The 25,685-nt window shown below is 40.4% G+C and overlaps 1 protein-coding gene across 1 annotated transcript in view; it reads left to right on the forward strand.

Moving 5' to 3' along the window:
- The window catches only part of ATP13A4 (ATPase 13A4), a 138,753-nt gene that overhangs the window by 35,253 nt on the left and 77,815 nt on the right, over positions 1 to 25,685 (forward strand). Inside the window, exon 2 of the mRNA XM_049880221.1 lies at positions 15,286 to 15,459. Coding sequence (XP_049736178.1) covers positions 15,286 to 15,459 — 174 coding nt within the window. The remainder of the gene's footprint in view (positions 1 to 15,285; positions 15,460 to 25,685) is intronic.

The raw sequence follows: 25,685 nt of genomic DNA on the forward strand, positions 1-25,685 counted from the left end.
ATTTTTCCTTGTGCTTTTCATGTGACCTTCCATATTTTCTGCCCTGAGTTATAGTTATGTTTGAACTCATCGCTTTTTTGTCAGCTCTTGAGGATGAGGACTTTGTCTCTAGCTGACCAGGCTTACTCATGACCTTGTTGTCATTGCTGCGTGCCTTGGAGTCAATTCCAACGCACAGCGACCCTATATGACAGAGTAGAACTGCCCATGGAGTTTCCAAGGTTGTAATCTTTGTAGGAGCAGATTGCCAGATCTTTTTTTCTCCTTCGGAGCAGCTGGAGGGTTTGAATTGTCAAGACTTTGGTTAGCAGCAGAGCGCTTAACCATTGCTCCACCAGAGTTCCTTTACCCATGACCTTAGACGTAGGCAATTTACACTTAAGCAAACTCACCTTGAAGACTTGAAGCTGGGAGATGCAGCACCTAAACATTCTCGCGATCAGTTCCTTGGTTCTGGGTTCCAATACCTGACACAGATGCCATTCCACTGTTTTCCATAGCAAGCATGTGTGCAGTAAAGCTATGAGAAGAGAAACCAGGAGCCAATGACTAGAAAGGTAACAGTCCAAAGCTGGGGAGGAAAGAGAAGTGACATTGCACAGCCAGGAATGAAATTGGGTTAAGTGACATTTCAATCACTTGGCATGAAGCCAAAAACAGTGGACGGGCCACCTGACTCCTAAGGGTCTCCTCAAGGTTCAGAGGCCACTGTTCAATGAATGTAAACAGTTCTAATGGAAAATGAGACTTTGCTCTCATTTGTTGATAGTCATTATTGGAGAGTGGTTTTGGTTTTCTTTGCTGTTGTTTTTGTTTTGTACTTTTTCTTGTAAAGTAACTTATAAGGCTGAGATATTAACACTGGCTCACACAAATGAACTGTGAACAAATGTTTTGGGTCCAGAGTAGGAGACTCTGGGCAGCAGATGTCTGAATCAGTTTGCCCCTTCCAACCCAGGCCCTTAGTTTGACTCTGTTTGTGAAACTCTGCCTTGTCTTTAGCACCTTTTCAAATCCTGGACACTGAATATAAGGAGGAAGAGGATGCAACAACGCAAAGCGCTTGCTCAGAAAATCTAATCTGAGAGATTTAACTTGAGTGTAATTCTTGCTTGACTGCTAACCTAAAAATGAGCCCTCATGATGCAGTGGTTTAGCACTCAGCTGTTAACCGAAAGGTCTGCAGTTCCAACCCGCTAGCTGCTGACATATGGCCTCAGTATTGGAGAAAAATAGAAAATGGCTGGGACTTCTATGAACCAGAGAGCACCTGCCCATTTAGAGGGAGGCGTCTCTTACTCACACTAGCTAATTTTTTTCTTCCTGGTTTTTGTTTTTGTTTTGTTTTGTTTTCTGAGACCTCAGGTGCTCAGAGGTTGGGGTTAGGGTTGAGGTGAGCAGAAAGGTAGATAGCACTCATTTCCTGTAGCACATGGAAATTATAGTCAAGGGTTCTTTTTCCACCTCGAATTTGGAAATAAGGGAATGAGATTATCTTTGGGAAGTTAAAGTTAAAAAAAAAAAAAATTTAAAGCTCTCAAATTTTTTTATTGTACTTTAGATGAAGATTTACAGAATAAACTAGTTTCTCGTTAAACAGTACTCATATTGTTTTATAACATTGGTTAACAACACCACAAGTCAACACACTCCCTTCTCGACCTTGGATTCCTTTTTACCAGCTTTCCTGTTCCCTCCTGCCTTCTAGTCCTTGCCCCCGGGGTTGGTGTACCCCTTTGTTTTTGTTTTGTTTTATGGGGCTGTCTAATCTTTGGCTGAAGAGTGAGCCTCAGAAGTGACTTCATTACTGAGCTAAAAAGATATCTGGGGCCATACTCTTGGGGTTTCTCCAGCCTCTGTAACACCAGTACGTCTGGTCTTTCTCTGTGAGTTAGAATTTTGCTCTATTTTCCTCCAGTTCTGTCTCAGACCCTCTATTGTGATCCCTGTCAGAGCAGTCTGTGGTGGTAGCTGGGCACCATCTAGTTGTACTGGACTCAGTCTGGTGCAGGCCATGGTAGATGTGGTCTAATCTTTGGACGAATCTTTCCCTTGTATTTTTAATTTTCTTCATTCTCCCTTGCTCCAGAAAGGGTAAGACCAGTGTTATATCTTAGATGGCTGCTTCAGAACTTTCAGACCCCAGACGCTACTCACCAAAGTAGAATGTAGAACATTTTCTTTATAAACTATGTTATGCCAATTGAGCTAGATGTTCCCCGAGACCATGGTTCTCACAGCCCTCAGCCCACCAATTCGGTCCCTCAGGGAGTTTGGATGTGTCTATGGAACTTCCATGACCTTGCCTTCTACAAGTTGTGCTGGCTTCCCCGTATTGCATACTGTCTTATCTTTCACTAAAGTTACCACTTATCTATTGTCTATTTAGTGTTTTTCCATCCCCACCTCTCCCCTCCCTCTTAAACATCAAAGATTGTTTCTTTCTGTGTGTAAACCTTTTCATGAGTTTTTACAGTAGTGGTCTCATACAATATTTGTCTTTTTGTGATTGACTTATTTCACTCAGCATAATGCCCTCCAAATTCATCCATGTTATGAGGCGCCTCACAGCTTCAGCATTGTTCTTTATTGTTGCATTATACTCCATTATGTGTATGTACCATAGTTAGTTTATCCATTCATCTGTTGATGGGCATCTAGGTTGTTTCCATCTTTTTGCTATTGTGAACAATGCTGCAATGAACATGGGTGTGCATACGTATATTTGTGTGATGACTCTTATTTCTCTAGGATTTATATTCCTAGGAGTGGGATTGCTGGATCACATAGTATTTCTATTTCTATCTTTCTCAGGAAGGGCCATATCGTTTTCCAAAATGGTTGTATCATTTTGCATTCCCACCAGCAGGGCATAAGAGTTCTAATCTCCCAGCAGCCTCTCCAACATTTGTTATCTCCTCGTTTTGTTGTTGTTGTTTGATGATTCATGCTAGGAATGCTGGGGTGAAATGTTATCTCATTGTGGTTTTAATTTGCATTTCTCTAATGGCTAGTGATCAAGAGCATTTCCACCTGTGTCTATTGGTCCTTTGAATGTCTTCTTTGGTGAAGTGTCTGTTCATTTCCTTTGCCCATTTTTTAATTGGATTATTTGTCTTTTTGTTGTAAAGGTGTTGGATTTTCTTGCAGATTTTAGAGATCAGAACTTTTTATGATTTGTAATAGGCAAAATTTTTTTCCCAGTCTGTAGGTTCTCTTTTTGTTCTTTTGGTGAAGTCTTTTGATGAGCCTAAGTGTTTAATTTTTAGAAGATCTTAGTTACCTAGATTATCTTCTGGAGTTTGTGTGTTGTTGGTTATGGTTTGTATCCTGTTAATGCCGTGTATTAGAACCTCTAGCATTGATCCTATTTTTTCTTCCACAAAGTTTATAGTTTTTGGCTTTATATTTAGATCTTTGACCCATTTTGAATTAGTTTTTGTATATGGTGTGAGATATGGGTCCTGTTTCATTTTTTTGCAAGTGAACATCCAGTTTTGCCAGCAATATTTGTTAAAAAGACTCTTTTCTCCATTTGATGGGCTTTGGGCCCTTGCCCAAGGTCAGGTGACCGTAGGTGGATGGATTTATATCTGCGTTCTTAATTCTGTTCCATTGGTCAGGGTATCTGTCATTGTACCAGTGCCAGGCTGTTTTGACTTCCACAACTGTATAGTACATTCTGAGATCAGGTGGTGCGAGTCCTCCTACTTTATTCTTCTTCTTCAGTAGTGCTTTACTTATTCAGGGCTCTTTCCCTTTCCATGTAAAGTTAATGATTAGTTTTTCCATCTCTTTAATGAATGTTGTTGGTATTTGGATAGGGATTGCATTGTATTTGTAAATCACTTTGGGTAAAATTGTCATTTTCACAATGTTGGGTCTACCTATCCATGAGCATAGTATGTTTTTCTATTTATGTAGATCTCTTTTGGTTTATTGCAGTAGTGTTTTGTAGTTTTCTTTGTGTTACATCCCTGGTTAGATTTAGTCCTAAGTATTTTAATTATTTAAGGGCTATTATAAATGGTATTGTTTTCCTGATTTCTTTTTCATTGTTCTCTTTATTGGTGTATAGGAAGCCAACTGATTTTTGTATGTTTATCTTGCCTGCCACTGTGCTGAATCTTTCTAGTAGTTTTCTCATGGAGTCTTTTGGGTTTTCTATGTATTAAAAAAAAAAAAAAAAAAAAAAATTTTTTTTTTTTTTTTATGTATAGTATCATATCATTGGCAAATAGGGACAGTTTAACTTCTTCATTACCAATTTGTATGCCCTTTATTTCTTTTTTGTATTATTGCTCTAACTCGGACTTCCAGCACAATGTTAAATGGGAGTGGTGATGAAGGACATTCTTGTTTTGTTCCTGTTCTCAAGGGGAGTGTTTTCAGCCTCTCTCCATTAAAAACAATGTTGGCCATTGGTTTTGCATAGATCCCTTTATTATGTTGAGAAATTTCCCTTCTATACCTATTTTATTGAGAGTTTTTATTGGGAATGGGAGTTGGACTTTGTTGAATGCCTTTTCTTCATCAATTGAGATGATACTGTGATTCTTTTTTTTCCTTTTATTTATGTGGTGGGTTACATTGATTGATTTTCTAATATTGAACCATCCTTGCATACCTAGTGTGACTCCTACTTGGTCATGGTATATTATTTTTTTAATATGATGCTGAATTCTATTGGCTAGAATTTTGTTGAGAATTTTGCATCATATTCATGAGAGGTATTGGTCCGTGATTTTCTTTTTTGTGCTGTCTTTGCCTGGTTTTGGTATCAGGGTTATACTGGCTTCATAGAATGAATTCAGAAGTATTGCTTCCTGCTCTATGTTCTAAAACAGTTTGAATAGTACTGATGTAAGTGCTTCTCTTGTAGAATTCTCTAGTGAAGCCATCTGTGCCAGAGTTTTTTCTCTTGATTTTTTTTTTTTTTACTCTTCAATCTCTTCTCTCATTATGGGTCTGTTCAGATTTTCAACATCATTTTGTGTTAGTTTGGGTTGGTAGTGTGTTTCTAGAAATTTGTCCATTTCCTCCAGGTTTTCATATTTGTTGGAGTGTAGTTTTTCATAATGCTCTGTCATGATCCTTTTTATTTCATTTGGATCTGTTGTAATGTCCCCCATTTAATTGCATATTTGGGTTATTTGCATCTTCTCCTGTTTTTCTTTTGTCAGTTTGGCCAGTGGTTTGTTGATTTTGTTGATCGTTTCAAAGAACCAACTTTTGGTTTTGTTGATTCTTTCTACTGTTTTTCTATTCTGTATTTCATTTATTTCTGCTCTGATCTTTATTATTTTCTTCCGGTGGCTGTGGGCTTTTTTTTTTTTTTTTGCTCTTCTGTTTGTTCGAGTAGTGTAGCTAATGTTTTGATTTTGTGCCTTTCTTCTTTTTTGATGTGAGCATCTATTGCTATAAATTGACCTCTGAGGACTGCCTTTGCTGTGTCCCAAAGGTTTTGATATGGTGTGTTTTCATTCTTGTTTGATTCTAGGAATTTTTTGATTCCATTTCTGATTTCTTCTATTACCCAGTGATTTTTAAGCAGGATGTTATTCAGTTTCCATGTAATTGATTTTTTTTTCCCTTGCTCTTCTTGTTGCTAATTTCTGCCTTGATGGTGTTGTGGTTAGAGAAGATACTTTTTTTATCTCAATGTTTTGGATTTTGTTGAGGGTTGCTCTGTGGCCTAAGATGTGGTCTACTCTGGAGAACGTTTGATGTGCGTTGGAAAAGAATGTGACTTTGCAGCTATTGGGTGGAGTATTCTATACATGTCTGTGAGGTAAAGTTGGATGATTGTGCCTTTTAGCTCTTCTGTATCTTTGTTTAGTTTCTTTCTAGATGTTCTGTCTTTTACTGAGAGTGGTGTGTTGAAGTCTCCTATTATTGTGGAACTGTCAATTTCTCTTTTCAGCACTGTTAGAGTTTATGTATTTTGGAGCCCTGTCATTGGGTGCCTAGATGTTTATTATGGTTATGCCTTCAAGATGGCTCAATCTTTGGATCATTATATAGTGCTCTTTTTTTGTCTTTTCTGGTGGATTTTGTTTTAAAGTCTATTTTATCTGAGATTGGTATTGCCACTCCTGCTCTTTTTGGTAACTGTTTGCTTGATATGTTTTTTCCATCTTTTGATTTCTAATAAATTTACATCTTTGTTTCTAAGATGTGTCTCTTGTAGACAGCATATTGATGGAGCCTGTTTTTTTTTTTTTTTTTTTTTTTTTAATCCATTCTGTCACTCTCTGTCTCTTTTTGGGTGCATTTAGGCCATTTACATTCACTGTAATTATTGATAGTTGTCAGTTTATTGCTGTCATTTTGTAGTGCTTTTTTCATGGTGCTATTTTCTTTGTTCCTCTTACTCTCCTGTGCTAAATTATTTTGTTCGTGGATTTTTAAAAAATTTCTTTCATTTTTGCAGATTTTGTATTTACTGAGACTTAAGTTTTTACTCCTTATTTTGATGAGTAGGTTTGTTAACTTTCTTCGTGATTACCTTGAAATTTACCCTTATCTTCCTATGTTTGAACCAGTCTATTGTTACTTGGTATCATCTTGCCTTCCACTCCATTAGAATGTTCTATACCTACACTGTTTATTCCTTTTTTTGTTCTGACATTGTTCTCATTTATAGATTAACCTCTCTGGGTCCCTGTTGTCATTCTTTTGGTTTTGGATAGTCCTTGAGAGTTCATTTCCTAGTTTGGTATCTGGCTGGTGCAATCTTGCATCCTAGCTTCAGGCTGTGGTCTGATGTTGTTTGTTCTCAGATGGAAGGACTCCCTTTAATAATTCTTGTAAGTTTGGTTTGGTTTTTACATATTCCCTTAATTTGTGTTTGTCTGGAAATGTCCTAATTTCAACATCATCTTTGAATGAGAGTTTTGCAGGCTATATTATTCTTGGTTGGCAATTTTTAATTTTCTCTCAAGGTTTTATATATGTGATCCCATTGCCTTCTTGCCTGTTTGGTTTCTGCTGAATAATCAGACCTTAGTTTTATTGTTTCTCCTCTGTATGTGACTTTCATTTTTCTCAAGCTGTTCTCAGGACTCTGTCTTTGGTTTTAGCGAGTGTGATTATGATATACCTTGGTGATTTTCTTTTGAAGACTATCCTATATGGGGTTTGTTGAGCTTCTTGGATGGTCAGATTTTCATCTTTCATGATACTAGGGAAGTCTTCTGTCAGCAATTCATCAATGATTCTCTCTGTGTTTTCTGTTTTCTCACTCTATTCTGGAACTCCAATCACTTGAAAATTTTTGCTTTTGGTTGTATCCCACATAATTCTCAGGGTTTCTTCATTTGTCTTCCTTCTTTTTTTCTGATTTTTCCTCAAACAAGGTTGTATCCATGTGTTTGTCTTCAACTTCACTGATCTTGTCTTTCATTGTTTCAAACCTGCTCCTCAGCCCTTCTATGACACTGTCCATTTCTGAAATCTTGTTATTTATCTTTCAGATTTCTACTTGTTGTTTTTGCATGATTTCTAGTTGTGAATTTATTTTGGCATTTTGTTCCTGTATTATTTTCCCGAATTATTCCATTTTTTGGGTCTTATTTCCCATGAATTTGTCTATTTTTTCCTCATTTTTGTTTGCTTTTTGCTTCAATTCTTGGATCACTCTGAATATTAGAGAATTGAATTCCCTACCAGGTAGCTCTACTGCCATTTTTTCTACTGGAAAGTGATTTGGTGTTTTATATTGGATACCTACTGGAACCATCCTGTCCTTTTTTTATGTTTTGATATTATCTGCAGTCTTTGAGACATTCAGTAGTTATTTTCTTCTTTTATTGATTGTAGATTTGTTTCATCCTGCTTTTTTGTTTTCTTTGGTTATGTCTGAGCAGGTGGGCTGTACGTTCTTTGTTGTTTGCTTGTCTGTGAGCACAATACTTTTTACCTCCTTGCCCAATGGGCAGGGACAGTTGCTCAGCTATGGTGCAGCAGAGCAGGTCCAGCTGAAGGGGAGGGCCTGGGATGGGTTATTTGTGGCACATACTAGGGCCAACAGTGCAGAGGAGGTTCCAGTAGGCCATGCCTGTGCTGCTTTGGGGATGTGATGTTCAGGGAACGGTACAGATGGGTAGGTAGAAGGTGGGAGGTTGTGATGTGTGGAGCCAAGATGGGTATGGGAAAGAGGAGAGCCAAAAACAAACAAACAAACAAAAAAAGTGCTAAGGGAGCTTGCTGTTGGAATGGAGAGATGAGAAACCAAGAAATGGAGAAAAACAAAAGCGGGGAAAAAACAAAAAAGGAAAATGAAAATAAATAAATAAATAAAAATTAGAAAAAAGAAAAGAAAAGCTTCCAGAGATTTCACTGGTGCAGCTGCAAAGACTGGGGAAGTGGCTCTCAGACCATACACTACAGCCTGGCTAGAAGGTTTAGAGAAGTCACACAGTGCCAGGTGTTCAGGAGACAGGAAAAGAAGGTATGTGTAGAGAGATGAGAAACTAAGAAATGAAGAAAGGCCAGAAAAAGAAAAAGAAAAGAAACGCCCCTAGGAATCCCACCGGGGAAGTGGCTCCCAAGCCACACAATAAAACCTGGCTAGAAAAGCTGCCAAACCTCAAAAAGAAAACAAACAAATAAAACAAAACAAGCAAAAAAAAAGCCCTAGGCATCCCACCAGCGTGGCGGTGGGCCAGGGAAGATGTTTCCAGTCCAGCAGTGCTTCACAGCCTTTCAAGAAGAAGGAAAGATGGCACACGGAGCCATACGTTTGAGAGGAAGGAGAGGGAGGTGATGAAAGGCATAGAAGAAACTAAAGGAATCAGAAAAAAGCAACACAAACAACAAACAAATGGCACTCCGGGAGCTGGCCAGTGTGGGCAGGGCAAATCCAAGCAGCAAGGGGCCGAAGCCAGTGCCTCTTGGCCAGGAGACAGTGGCTGGAGGGATGCAGAGGAGGTTGAGCAGCAGGGGGAGAAAGATGAGGGGTGGAAAAGCATATATCACTGGTTACTGGGTGCTCTGTCTCCTGTTGTGAGCTCCCTTAAGCTGCTTTCCTGTACTCCCTGTCTGCCCACCTCCAATGTGGGTGGGGTGAATCCAAGCAGCTTGGACCCTGCCCTTCTTGGTTGGCTAAGTGACTGCAGCCAGCTATGAAGCCGGGGAGGTTGAGCAGGGTGGGGGGAGAACAATGGGGGGTGGGAAAGCGTATATCACTGGTTACCAGCTGTTTTGTCTCCTGCTGGGAGCTCCATGAAGCTGCTTTCCCCTACTCCCTGTCAGCTGATCTCCAACGGGATTCCAAGACGGCGAATCTATGCTGCATTAGCTGATAAGGGACCTCTGCACTTATCTCTCCTCACTCTTTATCAGTGTCTTACTCCATTTGGTGCTTGGCTGAGTTTTTTTTTTTTTTATCTCTTCATTTGATGCTTAGGGCTCAAAGACTGACATTTGTCCCTGTTTTACTTAGTTTTTTGGGTCTTTGCTGTGCAGGTATGGTGTGGTGCTTCTGCATATAGCACCATGTTCGCCAGAAGCCTAAAGTTCTCAAATGTGTAACAAAGACAGTAGTGAAAAGCAAAACTGTCTTAAAGAGACTAAATGGCTCCTAGGCTAATAGGATTTGACTATAATCTGGCTGAATGAATTAATATATTTAAAGAATGCGTGTGTTTATTCCAATGGGAGCCGGTCAGAGAAGCTTCCAGAGCTCATTTTAAGCATTTTGCTTGCAGATGGCTCCATTGGCAGGACCACCATAATTGTGGAGATGGTGCCAATGAAAAGATAACAATCTTTCAATACCAGCCCTCATATCTATCTGGTAGCTGTGACAGTTACCTACATCTCACTCTCTCATGACACACAGTCTTAGAGACCTGGTTAACACGACTCTTCCCTGTGAGAGATGGTTCTGCGTGCAGTTTCTGGACTAGAAGGCTGAGAGCCAGTCTCAGGACTTGGTGCCCAGGTGATGGCCTCCTTCTTCAAAGTTTCTCTGGAGACAGCTACTGCCCTTCTCCAGTTGCCACCCTTATCTACATGTCCAGGTACCCTAGTTCTCATGCTTCTGTATTTACTGAGGGCCTAGTAAATAGCTGAAGTACTGAGGGCAAACTGTGAAAAAGCAGTCTCGATTGCTCCTCGTTAACCTTCTAGATTAGAACCCTTATCTGACTCTGGGAACCCCCTGAATCTCTATGAAGAAATTCGTGCATATGTGTCTAGGTTCTGTTAGCTGAGGTAGTTTAAACCATTGCTCTGGGGAGCACAGGTTGACTTCTTGAGCATAGGGACTTTGGCAGCAGAGAAGGTCTGAACACCTGAAAGCCAAAGTTTAAGCCTTAGACAGCCAGAGGATCTAGATGCCCAGGGACAGAGGGAGGAGAAGAACCTGCAGATAGTGGATAAGGAAAAGGAGAGTGTCATATTCCATAATGCACACAGTCTCTTTCATGACTTTATTTATTGCATAATATTCATTTGACTTTTTCCCAAAACTCTCTTTTTGGCTAACTGATCACAGTTTTTGGAAGGTGAGGATGAGTGGAGTGCAGGGTAGTAAGGTAAGTTCCTTCAAGCGTATTCAGGGACATAGAAGGAAACAAAAAATCAAAAAAACCCAAACCCACTGCTGTTGAGATGATTCTGGCTCATGGCCACCCTATAGGACAGAGTAGAACTGTTCTATAGGGTTTCCAAGACTATAAATCTTTACGAAAGCAGACTACCACATCTTTCTCCTGTAGAGCAACTGGTGTGTTCAAACAGCCAACCTTTTGGTTAGCGGCTGAGTGCTTAACCATTGTGCAACCAGGGTTTCTAGGGACACGGAAGGCATTCCATAAACATATGATGTAGGTTGCTACAGAGTGATAAGAAACACTGCCATGATAACTTTTGCAATTTTAAACCCAATATCTGTTGATAGTCTCTACAATGTAATTCACTTGAAATCAGTTTAATTCAACTCACTTCAACAAGCAATTATTGATCCTCATTCTAGCCTTTCCACAGAAAATTTGCCAATGGATTTATGTGCCCATAATGGGTCATAAGCCACTGAGACAAGCTCTTAGAATAACACTGGTATACCCAGGGGGACATTTTCCTGACTTGCCTGGGACACCTCTGGTCTACCCCTGTGGTCTCAGTGTAATTATTAATAGTACCTTGTAGATAATAATTTTTATGGTCATCCCTCTATGTAACCCTTCCATTGTCCTAGCCTTGTTTCAACTTACCTGTTTGTGGATTTCTCTTCTCCACTAAAAAGGCTGGAGTCATTCTCTCATTTACCTCTGTGCCTAGCACACGTCAGTAGACACTTAATAAACACTTGTTACATTGAACTGAAATGAAAGCCAAAATGAGAAAGAACTTTTATGTAGAAGCTACCAGCTCATTATCTTCCATTGACTTTCCCTACTCCCAGATAACTCTCAGCCCAATTCTGGAAGATCTCATCAACTTACCTGTGTGGAAAGAAGGGAGAGAAAATCCTCATCTGTATCTGGGAAACCACTTATAAATCTAAGCAGAGTGGTACCGTGGATGAAGCCCTGGGCCAAAAGGTCCAGACTAGAGGCCCAGTTTTGAATAACTCATTCACTTTGTGCTTGCGAAAGCTCATCTTTCTAAACTAAAAGGGAGAGTATGTGTCAGGTACTCAGAAAAGGGCTCTTCAGTGCTCAGTAAGTATTAGCTGCTATTACTGTTACCAATAATAATTCCTTAGTTGCTAATAATACCTACTACTACCAGTAATAACTTCAAACTTTAGCTTTCTGACCTAGAAAACGAAGATAATAATTCCTGTTTACTTTGTTTTGATCATGAACACAAAGACACTTTGGAAGCTATGGAGGAATTGCATTACATAGCCTGTAAGAAAACACCTGTAACAGGGAGATTTGTGGTGTAGAACAGAGTTTACATGGGAATTTCATTGACTGGCAATATAAGGAAGCTTTAACATAGAATGGAGCCCTGGTGGTGCAGTGGTTAAGAGCTCGAAAGGTTGGCAGTTTGAATCCACTGGTCGCTCCTTAGAAATCCTATGGGGCAGTTCTACTCTGTCCTATAGGGTTGCTATGAGTTGGAATCTACTTGACAGCAACAGGTTTTTTGGGTTTTTTTGGTATAGCGTAAAATTTTTTTTTTAATGATGATAAAATGGCTAGTTTGGAGTGTTTACTTATGACAAAGGACATGCAAAGCACCAGGGGAAAGATGGTGGAATGGACTTAGGACAGACATGAAGATTTGGGTTGGGGCGCTGCTCAGTGTGGGATCAGTAGAGCATTGTTGCAAGCATGAAGGGGCAACAGATCTATTCCAGGCTATTCCATCTGGAAAGCAATAGCTTGAGCTTGGGACAGAAGAGATTTCACATCAGGATAGATATCCTACTTTGCAAAACCAGTCGAGAGCTTGTATTTCTGAAAAAATATGAACATTTCATCAAAGGCATGCCAATGTGGACAACACTAAAGAGAGCCATCCTCACCCATGTGTGTTTTATGAATAATAGAAAGGACACCTAGTAATTACACATGAAAGCAGCTTTCAGCTGTGATCACAAAACATTTTCCATTCATGTAATCTTTATCAGGTGAGCTAGAGAAGCTAGCGGCTCTAAAGTTACATGTTCTGCCTCCCTTGTTACCCTATGCAGCAATTCTAGCATGAGTAGAACTCCGGAAAAGGGGGACTCTTGGATCTAAACGCCAATAAACTAGTGGTAAGATTTCAGTCTTTATTGGTGAAGTGGGGCCAAGAAATAATAATTGTGTAGCAGCAGCAGCAATAGTTTTAAATGCTTCCATCTCTTAGATGGATTAACTCATTTAATTCTCACAGCAACCCAGTGAGATGAATTCTACCACCACCCCCATTTTATGAATGAACAAACTATGGAATGTTGTTGTTGTTAGGTGCTGTCGAATTGGCTCTGACTCATAGAGACCCTACATACAACAGAACAAAACACTGCCGGGTCTTGTGCCATCCTTACCATTGTTGTTAGGCTTGAGCCCATTGTTTGCGGCCACTGTGTCAATCCATCTTGCTGAGGGTCTTCCTCTTTTTCGCTGACCCTCCACCTTACCAAGCATGATGTCTTTCTCCAGAGACTGATTCCTCCTAATAACACGTCTAAAGTATGTGAGACGAAGCCTTGCCAACCTCACTTCTAAGGAACATTCTGGCTATACTTCTTTCAAGACAGATTTATTCATTCTCCTGGCAGTTCACGGTATATTCAACATTCTTTGCCAACACCATAATTCGAAGGCAACAATTCCTCTTCAGTCTTTGTTATTCATTGCCTAGCTTTCCCATGCATGTGAGGTGATTGAAAATATCATGGCTTGGGTCAGGGGCACCTTAGTCCTCAAAGTCACATCTTTGCTTTTTAATACTTTAAAAATACTTTAATACTTTTGCAGCAGATTTGCCCAATGCAATACATCATTTAATTTCTTGATTGCTGCTTCCATGGGCATTCATTGTAGATCCAAGTAAATTGAAATTCTTGACAACTTTAATCTTTTTCCATTTATCATGATGTTGCATATTGGTCCAATTGGGAGGATTTTTGTTTTCTTTATGTTGAGGTGCAATCCATACTGAAAGCTGTAGTCTTTGATCTTCATCAGTAAGTGCTTCAAGTCCTCCTCACTTTCAGCAAGCAAGTTTATGTCATCTGCACATTGCATATCACCAGCCCCATTTTATGGATGAACAAACTGTGGAGTAAAGGGCTTAAATAACTAGCCCAAGTTCACGTACATGTTAAGTGTTAGAGCTAGGCTTTAAACCAAAGTGCTTGGTCTAGAGACTGTACTTTTAACGAGTACACTCTACTAGCTCTCAAGTTTAGGCATTTTATCCAGTATAAAATGGGTTTTAAATACACTGATTGTTTTGAGGGACATGGTTATGGGACTGATACCATAAACTTCAGCGGTGTTTTTTCACTCTGTCTCAGACATTTGGGGGAAAGAAGGTTGTCCAGACAATAAATTTATTAGAGGTAGGAACCATATCTTGTTCATACTTACATTCTCCAGGGCCTAATATCCCCTCATGGCACATAGCAGGTACCCAATAAGCATGAGTCAAAGTAAACTAAATAGTCTCTATGGTTTTTCTCCCTGATTAAGACTCTCTTCTTACTGAAAATGAAGGAGAATGGGAATGCACAGCTCTACCCCAACTCCCAAAGGAAAATTCCATTTAGTTGTCTGTTCTCCTATGGTCAAATCTTTCACCAAATCCTGACTTTGAACTCAAGGGCTGATTCTAGTCTCTTCGGCTTACGAGGCCACTGGTCCCAGCCAAAGAGATCATTGTTTCCTGCCCTCATCTACTCCTTCTGCCTCATGGCTCATTGTCATATCATGTCAAGTCTGTGGATCAAATTCAAGAGTTGGAGGCCTACAGATTCTGGGTTTGAATCTTGGCAGCAGGATATCTTAGCTGTATGGTCTAGGACAGGTCATTCAGCCTTTCTGAGCTCATTCCCATCATTTACGAAATGGTAATAACATTAGCTTATTCAGTGGGTGGTTGGGAGACTTAAATAGACTAATGTATCTGAACACCTAGCATAGTGATTGGCTACAGGCTAGCTGGGTGTTCAAAAGTGTAGAAATGGAGTATTCCAGTGTCTTAGTTACCTAGTGCTGCCATAACAAAGAATATACCACAAGTGGGTGGCTTTAAAGAACAGAAATTTATTGGCTCACAGTTTTGGAGGCTTCAAGTCCAAATCAGGGTCTTAGCCATGTCGATTCCTTCTATGAGCCTCTCTCCTAGTTTCTGGTGCTTGCTGGTGATCCTTGGCGTTACTTTGCTTGTAGACAGGTCTTCACATGGTATCTGTCTTCCTCCTGTGTGTGTTTGTCTGTGTCTATTCTGCTTTCTTTGTAAGACACACTGAGAAGTGATTAGGTTTAGGACCCACCCTACGCCGGTATGACCTCATTAACTTAACAAAAGAAAACGCTTAGTTCCAAACAGGATCATATTTACAGATACAGAGGTTAGGACTTTCACCTTGCTTTCAGGGGACACAATTCAATCCATGACACCCAGTTATACTGTGACATTTGGAGGGCTGGGATAATGCCTTACATTTTTTTGTCAGGATTCCTTCTCTAACTTCTTAACCCCTCAATCTACCCTTCCCTTCCCTCCCCAACTTCTTCACTCCCTGCCCTCAGTTTTACCACTAAAATCAGTTTTTTCTCCTTTACTGTTTATTGTACTTAACCAATATTTGGGATCATTTTGGTTCTGTCCCAGGAGATATTTGGCTATCGGACTCAAGGCTGCAGGAAAGCTCTCTGCCTCGTTGGATCCATCTTCTCACTTGGGCTCCTCCCCTTGGTGTTTTACTGGAGACCGGCTTGGCATGTATGGGCACATTGTGTTCCATGTTCCCTGCAAGAGGCAGATGTCGTGTTACTGAGGACAACAGTAAGTGCGTGCCTGGTTTTGTACCTGGCAGCTCTTTTTTCTGAACATCATGTTATGGAGTAACTGTGGGGAGATTTGTACAAGGTAGGTGGCAGAGGGAGAATCCAGTCTCAGGCTGCATTGCAGCCTAACATTTACCAAGAATTCAATAATTTGTGTATAATTGGATTTACCAAGAATTCAATAATTTGTGTATAATTGGATATGATTAAGAAGACTTATTTCGCAAGGTTTTTCTTTTAAAACTATGAGCTTTGTGAAAACAATAGCAAAAAACTACCTTAATCTGAATATATTAAAATCAGACCAGGAATAACCGTGCTGATAGCTAAAAATAACAGGTTGTAATAGGCAGTAAAAAGTATTAAAACCAGGCTTCAGGCTACAAAATTCATACTCCCCCTCCCCCCCCAATCCTGCCTTATCCATGCCTATCCCCCCCTATCGGAGTGGCTCTGGAGGAAGAGAAGAGAAGGAAGGAGATGGGAAATCTCGCCTCTAGGAAGGATGCTGTCTTTCCCTGCTGATTGGAGAGAGCCACAGTTATTGATAGGTGTGTGCAGCATCCTGCAGATAAACTCAGGTAAAAATGCAACCATTTTGTACTGGGTAGTTGCCTCTCTACGCTGACATAAACTCCTGATGTTGTTGTGTCTAGCAATCCTTCTAGATAAATATTCCGTATAATGCAGCAAGAAAGGATAGACAACAAGCCTTAAAATTGGCAATAAATAAATAAAAATCCACATGTTAATCTAAAATCAAATTGGAATTTGGGCCTAACACAGGGTCAGGGCTCAACTTCAATAAAACTGGGAATTGCATGAAGCTTTTTTTTTTGTTTTTGATGACTCACTCCACTGGGTCAGCTCCACCTCTCATTTCTGATTCCTGGTTTCTTCAAGAACTACCTTCTCTGTGTCCTAGTCTTGAGCTTAGATGATGTGTTAACCATGATACAGATGATACCAGGGCACCTACTCACAAGTTCAGCTATAATTTAACTAGAGATACTTGGAGACTAAACTTCAAGACTTTGGGACAGCAAGAGAATGTGGTGGAGCAAAAGGAAGCCATGTTGATGATGTTGGGCGGCTTACACCATTGCTTAATAGTTCAAATAGTTTAAAAGTCTTCTGCTAGGTTATTTGCATTAAAATGACACCTTCAAAAGATTTTATTTGAATTATATTACAACAGCTGGACTGTAACAACTTCCCATTAAGAAGGACTGGATGACTCCTACCTAAAAATGTGTTGTTTATCTTTTCTTCGTGTTATTAAAAAATCAGTGCTTAATATTTATCATCAATCTCATACTGGTAAGATTATAGATCGTTATCACAGATACTGATTAGGGAGTCATTTCATACTTCATAAATGGCTCACAGAATATAAGGGAGAGAAGAGCACTTGACACTCACCTAGTGCAGCTTCTTCATTTGGAGGGTGAGGAAATGGGATCTGGAGAGGTGACACAACTTGCCCAAACTCATAGGTGAGTGAGTGGCTTAATCAGGACTAAATCCCAACTATCCTAGCTTCTAGTGCAGAGCTGTTCCCGTTGAACTGTACTTAGACTAACAGAAAAACCAAACCTGTTGCCTTTGAGTCGATTCCAGTTTGTAGAGACCTTATACGACAGAGTAGAACTGCCCCATAGGGTTTCCAAGGAGCGCCTGGTAGATTCAAACTGCTGACTTGTCGGTTAGCAGCCTGAGCTCTTAACCACTGTGCCACTAGAGCACCATACTTAGACTAGAGGGTCTCAACTTTAGTCAGCATCAGAAGCATCCGGAGGGCTTACTGAAATGCAGACTGCTGGGCCCCATCCCCAGTGTTTCTGATTCATTCAATGTGGATTGGGTCCCAAGAATTTGCAAATTTAACATCTTTCCAGGTGATGTTAATGTTTCTGGTAAGGGGCCACATCTTGAGAAACGCTGTCATCACTCACATTTTGAACTTACTTGATCACTTGGCCCTTGGGAGAGGCCTGGACATTTGCTTTATGGCTCAGCCAATATGATCTTGGGGAAATGATCTAGATTTAGTAAAATGTTGCAAAGCCAAACCAAACCAAACCAAACCCTCTGTGGTCGAGTTGATTCTGACTCACAGTGACCCTATAGGACAGAGTAGCACTGCCCCATAGAGTTTCCAAGGAGTGGCTGGTGAATTCAAACTGCCAACGTTTTGGTTAGCAGCTATAGCTCTTAATCACGATGCCATACAGTCTGAGTGTATCTCTAGGGCAGGGATAGTACTTGGGGCTGGTGTGAGGATGGATCTATGTTGCATCTGTAAAAGTCATTTGCAAACTGTAGAATGCTTTAGCAAAGACCATTTGGAATGCTTCTGTGTGTTATTGCTCAAGCAGCTCCAAAGACTGGTTATACACAGGGTTCACTGCTGTATAACCATATACATATACAATGGTCTGTTTGTCTGGATGACGTCTTCCGCCTTTATTGACATTCCCTTCCAGGACAGGAGACATCTGAGAAGGTATCCAATGGTTGGGAATCCCGAGCATTCATCCATACCCACCCAGGTGAAGCCTCCTAGTTGTATATGGTCAGCTCTGCAACTGGACATGTACTGGAAAGACTCAAAAAAGTGTTGGTGCCTTAGGGAGCTGAGTGGCATTGTCCTGCCTCTTTCTTTGCATCTTTGCAAGCCTGCTAAGGCCCTCCCCCAGTCTACTGCCCCTCCCTGGCAAATCAGAGAAGTCTAAACCAGTTTCCAGCTTGCCTTTTTCTTCTTGATTTCAACTTTAATTTTAATTGCCTGCTCTCCCGTGTCATATAAAATGGATTTGCTATGCCAAAGACTCTCCAAATAAACGAGATTCTAAATTAGCCTCTATGTCATCAGACAAGAACACAATTATTTCCAACATTCCTCCTATCTGAGCCCTAGGTAAAAATAAGCTTTGGGCATCAATGGTTTAAAAGTCTTCTGCTAGGTTATTTGCATTAAAATGACACCTTCAAAAGATTTTATTTGAATTACTTTACAATAGCTGGACTGTAACAACTTCCCGTTAAGGAGGACTGGATGACTCCTACCTGAAAATGTGTTGTATATCTTTTCTTCGTGTTATTAAAAAATCAGTGCTTGATGTTTATCATCGATCTTACTCTGGTAAGATTACAGATCATTATCGCAGATACTGATTAGGGAGTCATTTCTTAATATTAAAAACAAAGGCCATGGCGTATTGCAAGTCTTCAGTACCCCATTTATATTCAGTTCCTCTTCTTCTATCAGCACTTCTAGGTAGGAGATTTTTCCAAAAGATAAGAGTCTCTACATTTTTATTTTGTAATTTAAAAAATGGCATTTAATTCATTATATTCATCTACTTCTGAATTTTAACCACTATCTAAGCGATGCTACATTTCTATGCAAATAACATGATTTCCATTCATTGGTGTTTTGAATTCAGACACTCTTGATGATTTCCGTAACTTCCATCTTTATTACAGTTACAAACACATTTTGCCTTCACTGTCATTGGATGTCACATGCTGTCCAAGACCCGTGATACGCAGAGGAGAGCTTTATGATGATCAGTTATTAGGGCTGACTCAGGCATTTCATTTTGATGTTTTTACAAGGAGCACTTTCCCTTCTGTTTCACTGAGGACTTCAGAACGGTTTGAACTGGTTCAAACCCCCTCTGAGAATTTGCATTTCTGCCCCAGATATACTGAATCAGAATCTACATTTTGACAAGGCCCCCAGGTGATTCTTCTGTATAATAAATTCTGAGAACCACTGTGCTACCAGAGGTTCTCAGAATTGGTCCCTAACCAGCAACATTAGCATCAGCTGGGAACTTGTGAGATCTGCAAATTCCCAGCAGGGCTTGGAACTGAAATGAACCGGTTTGAAGCCTTGGTTTCCATAATTTCCAAAGACATCAGTGCTTGGGGCTTTAGTTTGAAAACAGAAATTTGGCGAATCAGCCATGCAAGTGGCATCTAAATTCCCAAGTCCACCAACATTCTCATCAGTCAGCACCATTTGTGTTTACTGGATCCTTGGGTAACCCTTCTCCTCCCCTCTGCCTTGGTGTCTGGAAGGCCAGGGCTCCCCCATCGGCACCCTTTTCTAAGTGAAACAGACACTCTCTTTTGTCCATGCTTTTATCCATGAGATTTCCTCTGATATTCCTTTCCCCCTCCATGCATACTTTCATTTATTCATCCATTCAGTAGGTATTTATTGAGCACCAATGCGCCAGACTTTGTCATTGGCACTGGGCATAAGGTATGAACAAAGCGGATGCAAATCTAGTAGAGAAATACATATATATATGTATATATTTTTTTATATATATATACACATACACACACACACATACATACACACACACACACACACATACATACACACACACACACACATATATATATATACACACACACACACACACACACACACACACAAGGAGCCCTCATGGCACAGTGATTAAGTGCTTGGATGCTAACCAAAAGATGAGCGGTTCAAACCCACCAACCAAGCCTCAGGAGAAAGAGATGGCAATCTGCTTCCATAAAGATTACAGCCTTGGAAACCCTATGGGGCAGTTCTACTCTGTCCTATAGAGCCACCATGAGTAGGCATTGATTCGATGGCAATGGGTTAATACACACACACACACACACACACACACACACACACTCTACAATGCAAATACAGAAAGTAGGTGTTCTAGTTCTGCCTATTAAAACTGACCTATTTCTCAGCCATAGAAACCCTGATGGCGTAGTGGTTAAGTGCTACCGCTGCTAACCAAAAGGTAGGCAGTTCGAATCCTCCGGGTGCTCCTTGGAAACTCTATGGGGCAGTTCTACCCTGACCTATAGGGTAGCTATGAGTCAGAATCGACTTGATGGCAGTGGGTCTGGTTTTGGTTTTTTTATTCCTCAGCCATACACCTCCTTCTCTATTAAGTCTTTGTTGCTCTGTCCTCTGTTCCACTTCCAAAGGGAACTAATCACCTATCCTCTTTTAGCTCTGTGTTTTCATCTCTCACTGCTATAATGCTTTCCACTGTCTGCCTTGTATTAAAATGCCATTGACTTTACAGTTATGAAATAGTATCTCATTGATCATTTCATTTAATTCTCATGACAACCCTGGAAAATATTCGCTATTTTCCATTTTTACAGATGAGGAAACAGAGAGAAAAAATTACATTGCAATGTAGTAAGCATCAGAGCCAGGAGCTTGCTCCCTTCCTCCTTCCCTTCTCCCCTCCTGATCTCCCCCCCGTCATGTCATAAATAGGGTGAGAACAAGCTATGTAGCACATGGGGGTGGGGTATCACAATTAGTAAAACCAGGGTTCTTGATCTCATGGAGTTCATCCAATCATTACACAAATAAATGCAAAAATACGACTATTTATACATGCTGCCTGGAAAAGGTACATGGTTATCATGAGTAGTGGTTATGAGCTATGGCTGCTAACCAAAAGGTCAGCAGTTCATATCACCCAGATGCTCCCTGGAAACCCTATGGGGCAGTTCTACTCTGTCCTATAGGGCCGCAATGAGTTGGAATCAACTCGACAGCAGTGAGTTTGGAGTGTTTTTTGAAAGGCAGTGACCATGGCTTATTTTTCATCCCCCATAGCACCTAGCCCACAGGCATGCAGCAGGTGCTCAAAATTTGTTTAATTCAATTAAATGAATTGAATTGAATATCTCATAAATGGTCTCCATTCCCACCAGCACTTCATTACAAAGTGGCTAAAGAAAAATGCCCTAGTTGAGAAAGTACCTTTTCTTTTAGGTACCTATTCCCTTTAGGTGCACACTTCATCTTCCCAAACCCCATTCCCCCACACTCCACTTCAACCTGTTTTTTCACTAGCCATTCAGCCAAACTTCCCTGAGATTCTCTGGGCTAACCCACTAAGAAATGGTTCTTTGTTAAGACAGGTCCTTCTGAGGCCATTGTCCTTTATAATACAGGGCCACTGACATTGTGATTTACAGTTTGCAAAGTATTTGCACACTTAGAGATTTTTTGGGGGGGAGTCCATTTTTCAGTTGGAAGCACAGGGCCTTTGATATTGTGATTTACAGTTTACAAAGTATTTGTACACTTAGAGTTTTTTTTTTTTTTGGTTCCGTTTTCAGCTGGAGGCATATTAGGGGCCTACAGTTGTATAAGCAGTAAAAACAAAACCAGAACTCAGCAGCAACCCTAAAGGCTAGAGGAGAAGCTTGTTGTTGTTGTAAGGTGCCATTGAGTCTGTTCTGATTCACAGTGAGCCTGTGTACAACAGAAGGAAACACTGCCTGGTCCTGCACCATCCTCACAATTGGAGCTAGAGCTCGTCCTCCCTGCCCAGTGATCAGTCTCTATGGAGACAGTGTTGTAAAGCAGTTTGAGAGTAGAGGCTGGAACCTGACTACCTGGGTTTGATCCCCAGGGCTACTCTTGTATAGCTATGGGCAAGTTACATAACCACCCTCTGCCTCCATTTCCTCTTCTGTTAAGTGGGAATAATAACAGTACCTACCTCATTGTTTTGAGGTCTAAATGAGGTGATATGTGTAACCTGTGGAGATGAGAACCATGCCTGGAATGTAGGCATCCAATGAGCACTGATTAACTTCTTACTACACACTGCGTCTCCAGATGCTTTAGACAACCAGCCAGCTAATCCACTACTCTTCTCCCCTTGGAGGAAAAAAAAATCACGCACCCCCTAAAAAAAAAATCACACACCCCCTAAAAATACCATTGTCCCCCAAAATGCACGCTGAGATATTTATTTATTTATTGGTGAGAATATACACAGTCATCCACAATTTCAACAATTTCTACATGTACGATTCAGTGGCACTGATTATACCCTTCCAGTTATGCAAACATTCTTGCCATCCTTTTCCAAATTGTTTCACCACCACGGACTTAAACTCATCTAAGTTTCTCATCTAACTTTAAAGTTGCTGCTGAGTCTTTTTTTTTTTTTTTTTTTGTATAAAGTGAAGACAGCCTACATCATATAATTTTATTGCTTTTTTTTTTTTTTTGTCAACGGACAACATGTCCTGGGAGCCCTGAGAAAATAAATAGTGTAAGATTTCTCCAAAGCGTGGAACTTTATATGTCTTACAACTAAATCCTAGCTAATGCCAATTTTTTTCCAGCTAAGTGTCATGGAAATATGGGGTCAGGGTGTCAAGAGCATCAATGAGTCTGACAGAGAGGGAGAAAGAGAAAGGAAAAAAGGAAAAGATACTTAAATATGGAAAGAATAGTATTTTTGGCAAAATATTTGGAGATGGTTTTTCAGACGCTTTGTATCTATAAAGGTAGCACAGTGTTTCACAAAGAGCCTGAAAAACCTAAGTTATTATTTCTTTCTCCATAATCCTCTAAGTACTTCACCCCAGCATGAGTCGAATCTTTTAGCCTTGCAATATATCCGTCACTAAGCAGAAAGTGCTGACTTCTTAATGTCTCTTTGGAACTTTGCAACGGGTTCCTTTTTTCGCTTTAAGGCAAGCTCAGAAGCACATTTTTGTGTGTGTAGTGAAGCTCTTACAAAAGGAGATGTCATGACATTTCCTTGAACTTAAAGTGACTGTTACACTGCTTTACATTCCAAGGGCTGCAGCGCTTAAAGCCCAAGGTTGGAAGAAGATAAGCAAAGACCACTTGCTCCACTTAAATATAAACCCTGGTCTGACTTTTCCAGATTCAGAAAGTACGAGACCACAGGCAATAAAAAAAAAAACCCAGATTTCTTCCTCTATTTTTCTGTCCAGGTCCAACGTGGATCCTTGATGTACCTTCACCTCTTTGAAATGCATCCTTGAATTATTTAAATCCTTCTCTTTCAGAATTCAAGGACTGATTGGGTTAATTCTCATGATGAAGAGCAGGTATAGCCTGCTCTATGAAACTCGAGGCATAAAAAAATCTAGAGATTTGCCAAGCAAACAGTTTAGATTCTTCGCATTAAAAAAAAAAAAAAAAAAATTTACAAGGCAATTATTTAAAATGGTAGCTCCTCTGCCGCATTTAAGTATTTTACAGACCATTAACTGCTTGGAAGGGAGCTGGGAAACAAACTCCAGTGGAAGAAGCCATTTCTAGTTAAAGATGCTCATTTTCCAGAAAGAAAAACAAATACAGAGACTCTCAGAGATTCTAAAGCTTCCTCAAAAGGCAAGTAAGTTCTGATTTACAGAAAGATCTCGAGAACAACTTGCTGTGAAAAATGAGACGCAGAGCTACACACAAAGTGGCATTTGTTGCTCCCTGGTCATGGCTTTTTTTTTTTTTGGTCATGAGCAAGACCTTGGACCAGGTGCGTTATGTATTATTATTGCATTAGTCCTTCAAGAATCCATAAGATGTGGTATGATTATTCCCACTTGACAGATAAATAAAATTATACACAGAGAGTTGAAATGTTTTCAGGCTGGGATTTGAGCTCAGGTCTCAAGCCTGTGCTGTTTCCGTTATTAAAAAAAACAAACCAAACCCACTGCCGTCGAGTCGATTCTGACTCCTAGCGACCCTATGGGACAGAGTAGAACTACCCCATAGAGTTTCCAAGGAGCATCTGGCGGATTTGAACTGCCGACCTCTTGGTTAGCAGCTATAGCACTTAACCACTACGCCACCGGGGTTTCCGTTATTAGATAACACCAAATTGAAAACTGAGAGAACTTTGATGCTGCTGCCGAAAAGGACCACTTTGCTTTGCCATATTTCGCCTCCATTTTCTTGCTGTATTTTTGGTCTTAAAAGTTGGGCGATTTTCTTGAAAAAATAAAGATGTTTGCAGCCTCCTTAATGAGACAATAAACAAGCAAAAAGTCAGGGTCACTACATTAGTATAAGAAAAGTGGTTCTCTCACTGGGGTGTCTTTTATCTTGCCTGTAGGATTCTACTTTGTGTTATACAGAATAATGAGTTAGAAGACTTGGGAATAAAGGGAATGGCAGGAGATGGGCTGAAAGGCACATATATCCAGGCACCTTTAATTGAGTGATGATACAGACTAAAATAAGATGGAGGCATACGGGTGGGTTTTAGTCTTTAATACTCATTAAGACAAAGACATGTAGGCAGTACACTGGATTGACTGCATTTGAGAACTTGGGAGCTCCGATGTCCCAAGTTGTCTTTCCCTTTTTGGGTATCACAGCCTAGAGGTCTGTTTCCTGTGATGCTGGACCAGAGGGTGACAGCTTAATTTTGGGAAGCATATTCCCTGCTATAAATCTCTATGGAAGCAGGCTGTTACATCTTTCTCCTACAGAGCTGCTGATGGATTCAAACTTCCGACATTTCGTTTAGCAGCCAAGCATCTTAACCACTGCACAGCCAGTGCTCCTTTAGAATATAGTAGGTACTCAATAAATCCTAGTTATTACTGTTGTTGCTATTAATAGCTCAAAGTTCTTTTGACAACAGAGCCCCTTTGATGAAGTCAAAGACAAAGTTACACAATGCAGAGCTATGTCAAAGTCTGTCCTAGGAAACCGGGTACCCAACCTACCGTGCCTGGAACATATCAGCGGCTCAGCTGGCAGAAATTTAGCCTTCTTAGCTCATTCTTAGGCTTTGAAGGTAACTTCATGCAAATTTTTAATTTGATTTAGCCATCTTTTTTTTTTTTTAATGAGGTTAATAGTCAATTTCACTGATTTTAAAAATTAATTCATTAACTTTCAAATTTCTGTTAAGTTTTTTCTTCTTCCCTTCCCTTCCTTTCCCCTTTTTTTCCCTTTTACTTCCTTTCTTCTGCTTCTTCTTCTCCCTCTTCTTCCCACTCTCTCTCTTTCTTTCAGAATCTGTGCTAGGCCTGGTGGAAGTACAGATATGAATCAGACATGTTCCCTACCCACAGTCCAAGAGGAAGTGATAAGGTGGACAGGCAAAGGGCAAGGCAGTGAGATAGAATGTGGTAAGAATCTTCAGTACCTTGAAAACGGACACCCAGAGAAATTAGGGAGAGTTGCCAGAAGTGGCCTTTGGGCTGGACACTGAAGGCAGGCTAGGAAGTAGCCTCACGAGGATGTAGAGAGAGAAGAGAGAAATGGCTGGTAATTGCAGGCTAAGGAGACAGCAGGAGCACAGGCAAGGAGGTGGGCTTCTCTTGAGGAGAATCAATGTAAGAAACACAGTGAATACTCCATCTTCTCCTCTCTGCTTAGCTTGAACACTGTTAGGGAAAATG

This window comes from Elephas maximus, chromosome 1, assembly GCF_024166365.1.
Source record: "Elephas maximus indicus isolate mEleMax1 chromosome 1, mEleMax1 primary haplotype, whole genome shotgun sequence".
Taxonomy (NCBI): domain Eukaryota; kingdom Metazoa; phylum Chordata; class Mammalia; order Proboscidea; family Elephantidae; genus Elephas; species Elephas maximus.